At 41.9% G+C, this 6,115-nt stretch overlaps 1 protein-coding gene across 2 annotated transcripts in view; it reads right to left on the reverse strand.

Moving 5' to 3' along the window:
* Nucleotides 1-5,052, reverse strand: part of LOC118369055 (coiled-coil domain-containing protein 85C-A-like) — a 98,074-nt gene extending 93,022 nt beyond the window's left edge. For both annotated transcript variants that reach the window (XM_052496655.1, XM_035753556.2), the window contains exon 1: nucleotides 3,634-5,052. In XM_052496655.1, the coding sequence (XP_052352615.1) occupies nucleotides 3,634-4,327 (694 nt within the window). In that variant the 5' untranslated portion in view covers nucleotides 4,328-5,052. The remainder of the gene's footprint in view (nucleotides 1-3,633) is intronic.
* Between the last annotated feature and the right edge of the window lie 1,063 nt (nucleotides 5,053-6,115).

Here is a 6,115-nt window from a genome sequence, read left to right on the forward strand (position 1 = left end):
CATTGATTAGCCTTAGCCACATGGACAAAAGAGACACACATCTGTCTCAGTCTGTACTGTAGCTGTATTAAGGAGACGGTCTGTACTGTAGCTGTATTAAGGAGACGTCTGTACTGTAGCTGTATTAAGGAGACGGTCTGTACTGTAGCTGTATTAAGGAGATGGTATGTACTGTAGCTGTATTGAGGAGATGGTCTGTACTGTAGCTGTATTGAGGAGATGGTCTGTACTGTAGCTGTATTGAGGAGATGGTCTGTACTGTAGCTGTATTAAGGAGATGGTATGTACTGTAGCTGTATTAAGGAGACGGTCTGTACTGTAGCTGTATTAAGGAGATGGTCTGTACTGTAGCTGTATGGAGGAGATGGTCTGTACTGTAGCTGTATTAAGGAGATGGTCTGTACTGTAGCTGTATTAAGGAGATGGTCTGTACTGTAGCTGTATTAAGGAGATGGTCTGTACTGTAGCTGTATGGAGGAGATGGTCTGTACTGTAGCTGTATGGAGGAGATAGTCTGTACTGTAGCTGTATTAAGGAGACGGTCTGTACTGTAGCTGTATTAAGGAAATGGTCTGTACTGTAGCTGTATGGAGGAGATGGTCTGTACTGTAGCTGTATTAAGGAGATGGTCTGTACTGTAGCTGTATTAAGGAGACGGTCTGTACTGTAGCTGTATTAAGGAGACGGTCTGTACTGTAGCTGTATTGAGGAGATGTGATGTATGTCCAGCCAACTGTCCTTACTGTAAGAGTAGCATATGGGCCACAGAGTTTATCACCTAGTAAAAAGAGGGGTTGAGGGAGTAGGGAGTAGGAGTAGTGGAAAGATAGGATAGAGGTAATTTAGAAGTGAGTGGACAGCAGTGGATAGCGATAAGTGCATATCTAAGATAAGATAAAGACTTCGTTTATAGGGAGGCTCCATTAGCAGACTGGGTCCTTTCAACTTTTCAACACAGCTAGATTACTATGAAGTTAAACACAGCTTGTCTAAATGTTGAATACATGTTAACTACTATGAGGCCTGGCGTGGGTCCTACTTAACATGTCAACATATGGACAGTTTGCAGAGCTCAGGCAGTGCACTGTAACAGAAAACTGTAAATTATATGCTAATTTGGGGTATTATCAACAGTAAAATACTCTGAAACGTTTTACTGCTGCATACTGAAAATTATGGTGCATTGTGGGAAATGTTGTGGGTGTGGAAAGAATTGCTGTAGTTCCAATGGTACTGGAATTTTTGGAGAGCCAAAAGCCTTTTGACCACTAGTGGGGGTGCATGCTATTGTTGTTTCTTGCTCATTAACATATTTTAAGGCATGCCTTGTAAGAGGATATATTTGGTGCACTCATGAGTGAGAACGCCGTAACAACTTAACTTATAAGTGGTTATAGTTCCCCATAACTTGTGTAGGGGACAGACCTGCAATCAACGACCAAAGGTTCTCTCTTTGCCCTCATGGGTGAAATGTACAAAATTAAAAAAATTCTAAATTAGCTATAAATATTTTTGATGTTCTATTCTGAACAGTTTCGTTAAATTTCAGTCTTCTGTGATGTATATAAAGTATAATATTGGGATGAAAACTTAAAATGAAATACATTTGTAATAAAAATCTCTTAAATAGTTGAGCTTTTTTGGGTCTGTTTTGCATTGTAGTCACTGCCAGTTTAGTAAACTTTTGTTAAGGCCTTCTAGAAGTGATACAGAACACCAAATATGTATTAATGTACTGTAATGTGTAAACACTTTACCTAGCAGCCAACCTGCTCTCACCAGTCCCTTGTAATTACAGTAAAATACTGTAAAATACAAACCCCTGCCCTCAATGAACCCATTCATTCAATCATTCATTTATTCAGATTATGGGAGCATTTTTTTTTTTTTTTTTACAGTACAATATAATACATTTTACGGTGTGGTACTGGGTGTCATTACACAGTACTTGCTTCATACTGTATGTATATTACAGTCAGTGTACTGTAATATGAAATACAGAATTAGACTCGCCACTGAGCTGCCTGCTACTGTCAAATTCATGTTTTTTAAATAAAAACCCCGGTGTGGTTCCCACCTTGAAGAATGGAGGAGGAGATGTGATGGTGCGGGAGTGCTTTTTAGGTGACAGTCTGTGATTTATTTAGAATTCAATGCACACTTAACCAGCATGGCTCCCACAGCATTCTGCAGTGATATGCCATCTCATCTGGTTTGCACTTAGTGGGACTATAATTCGTTTTTAAACAGGACAATGACCCAAAACACATCTAATTGAGACGGTTTCAGATGAGTTGGACCACAGAGTGAAGGATAAGCAGCCAACAAGTGCTTAGCATACGTGGGAACTCCTTCAAGACTGTTGGAAAAGCATTCCAGATGAAGCTGGTGGAGAGAATGCCAAGAGTGTGCAAAGCTGTCATCAAGGCAAAAGGTGGCTACTTTGAAGAATCTCAAATATAAAATATATTTGGATTTGTTTTTGGTTACTACATGATTCCATATGTGTTATTTCATAGTTTTGATGTCTTCACTATTATTCCATAATGTAGAACATTATAAAAATAAAGAAAAACCCTGGAATGAGTAGGTGTGTCCGAACTTTTGACTAGTACTGCACCTTGGTGGTCAGGGTGTGTGGAGAGGGGTGAGGGTGGGGAACCCACTGGAAATACCCACATCCACATGTCTCTACATCTCTTATCTACCATTCAACACTAACAGCAGCAGTAATGTAAACTTCCTCTGAACCCAGTCAGCCACCATGTTAGTACTATGTAACAGGGCATGACAGAAAGGCCTAGTTCACCTTCCAAGGAGGTGTTTATGTATAGCATACTAGCTGACTATGAACCGATAAATAAGCATTTGTCACATTTTACATTAGGTTCCACATGAGTCTCTTGTGATATGACATAAGACACAGTGCACGGTGTGGTTATGGGTGCACAGATTAGATTGAAATGCAGACCGCATTCAAGGGTGGGAGGGACATTGTTTTAAGACTGTCTGGTTTTGGGGTGATAAGTCCTTATCAGACTCTCCATGTCTCCTTGTGGACCATTATCAGGTCAGGAGGTCATGATGACCTGGGCATGTTCCAAACTGGCCTTACTCCTTCCTGATAAGACTGCTTTTATCATGATGTCACTGGAACACTCTGATGTCAGAGGTGTGAGTTAAGGGCATCAGTGTGACAAGTGGGGTTCTATAATTCTAGGGTTGTGTCCCAGATGGCTCCCTATATAGTGCCCTACAAGACTCAAAACGAATGTATGTTTTTTTGGGCAGGGCTTCAATTCAAACCAATTCTATCACACACTTACAAGTAACTTGTGTGCTTGGCTATATGCATATTAAACTCTCATTCACTTTCTCTACTTACACAGCCAGCTAGGGCAGATTTCAGAATAGCTAATATCTGTAGGCTATATATTTAACACATCTGCATTAAAGGACAGCACTAAGCCCCCTACCAACCATTCACACATTGGAGTCCTATATATCAAACTAAAGATGTAGTCTATAAAATGAACATTCCCATCATCTTCAATAATAAGGTGCACTCTGTAGGGAAACTCACCCACACATATTCTATAATTCACAGGATGTTATGTCTTTCTATGGACTCACCATGCAGTTCATTAGGGATGCTCCTTTGGATGTATGACAGCGGCGACAGGTCGTCCATAGACCTCCGCAGGGACGCGGCGGGCATGTGTATGTGGTTGTGGTCAGGACTACCGACACTGCCGGTGCTGGAGGTACTACTCCCGTCCCCGACGTCCCTAATGGTTCTGGTGCCCCCGTTCAGGTTGGTCAGGCTGGACTGGGAGTCTATAGAGCTCCGTGACCCGGCTCCGTTCCTCTCCTCCTCCAACATCAGAATGATCTCCTTCAGTTCCAGGTTCTCCCGCATCACAGAGCCCTGGTTAGCTTCCAGATCCTTCAGCTTCTGATGGTACACCCCGACATCCTTCCACATCGATCCGGCGGTGTAGCGGCCGAAGTGTTGCCACTCCCGAGACAGCGTCTTGCCCTTCTGCCTGTCGTCGTCCAGGAAACAGCAGAGCTCCCGGAGCTCGTGGTTGTCGTCCTGCAGCTTCTGGTTGATCTCCTTGAGGCTGCGGATCTCGTGAAGGTGGACCTGTAGTCTCCGGTTCACGTCTTTCATCATGTTCCCGTGCTCCACCATTAAGTTCATTTTCTCGTTATCCGTTCTCCGTAGCTTCCTGATGAGCTCATCTTTTCCGAGCCTAGAGAGCTCCTCGTCCGTGAGTTTGCTCAAGTCATCCAGCAACGGTCCGTCTGGGGCATTTCTGTCCATGTTCCCCTCTTGGTGTTGCGCTTCTACGTGGGTTCGATTGCACTCTAAAGTGTCTATAGGATGTCTAAACCGAGCCTAAACGGTGACTTTGTAAAGAAAATCAAATCCATGATAGATTAAGTTATTCCAATGCGACATGAAGGAAGGATAACGATGAATTCAACAGGCCAGGAATCTGTAGCCTAATAAAAACGCGTTGGAGCTAAGCAAGTGACCCAAATAGGCAGGCAAGTAAGCAGGTAGCAGCCGTACCGTAGATAATCCCCTTGTCAAATTCAGCAAAATCGCAAAAAGCATATTTTCGTTTTCATTCCGATAAATGCTCTCAGAGTGGAGTTTGGAGAGTCACCGTGGCCGCTTTTACGCACCGGACAGACCGGGAGAGAAGTGGTTCTCTTTGGACATCGGATTCGCCGAATTACTTGAAAGGATCTCCCACAGCCTCGCTGATCCTCAGCAAGCACTGCATCAACTCGCAATGTAAGAGTTTTTGTGTCCACAGCGCAGGTTTGCGTTTAGCCAGGCAATACTCATTCAAAAGACAGAAATGTTCACGCTTACATGCGCATACGAGCTCATAAAGCAATTCCTCCTTTACCAGCAAGGCCGACATGCACTAAAGTGACAGTATTCTGATCAAATGATGTCCTCAATCAAGGCAGCAAGGTTGGAATTCGCCCTCTGATCTCAGCATCCTGTCAGCTTCAAGCTTGACGCAACCAACTCAAAAAGATTTGTTCGGGCGACCAATCAGGGACTAGTAGAAACCAGTAACCTAGTAGTTGGAGCAGGTAGATAAAAGTAGAGCCTTGTAGTTTGACTCCACTGTTCACTCTTCTTAAAGGGCCAGCTGGCAGATTTCACGAGGGGAACATCTCCCATTTGAGTTTCAGAAAGTAAACTGAAATGCATTTGTTCGTAAACAAAAAATTAGTGGGCCTATTTGGAATGCAAATAAATACGAGGCCATAGGCTACTGGCTAATGATAGAGGTATAACAGAGTAGCCTATGACTAACTTGGTATGATACTATGATATGTTATGGAATGTGACAAATACACATAGTATATTGTAGAACAATTATTAGCTATGGCTGTAGATACAGATTTAGTGTTTTCTCATTATTTGCCTGTGAGTTTGATGCATAGTTATGCATAGTTATTATGCATATATGCATATATTCTTCCTCATTCACCCCAACTTAAATTACCACAAGAGTTGACTGTCAGGATTTTCAGGGGGGAGAGGCCACTAAGAACTATAGGCCTATGACATTGATTTTAAAGCTTTAAAGCTTTAAAAATATATATATTTGTATCGTATTTGTACTGTGTACTTGAGCTTGTGTCCTCAAAAGTGTCTACACCTCAGCAATTTATAAAACATTTGACCAGAAAGGTGAGATTTGAACCTTTATTGGAGTATGCAGCATTACTAGTTATTTTTTATGGTCCTCGTGATAAATAATTACTTTAGAGGATTATGTAGATTGCATTTTAGATTAGATTTAGTTCCTACATTTAAGAGGTTAATAGCTGATCATAAATATTATGACCAATAATAAAATAATGATACAATAATGTGAAAGTTTGATCGTTTACTAAAGTCTAACAAGTTGTGAGGCCATGGGTTGGGGCCACAAGAATATTGTGTGAACCGGTTGCCATCTAGTGGCAAAGACAACAGTGCACCAAAAACTGCAACGATGTTGCAACAAGGCAGTTGCATAAATGTCTTATTCCACCATGAAACACTCTAGGCTACATTGTTGCAAAACCTCTTCATGCA

Source organism: Oncorhynchus keta, chromosome 35 (genome assembly GCF_023373465.1).
Source record: "Oncorhynchus keta strain PuntledgeMale-10-30-2019 chromosome 35, Oket_V2, whole genome shotgun sequence".
Lineage (NCBI taxonomy): Eukaryota > Metazoa > Chordata > Actinopteri > Salmoniformes > Salmonidae > Oncorhynchus > Oncorhynchus keta.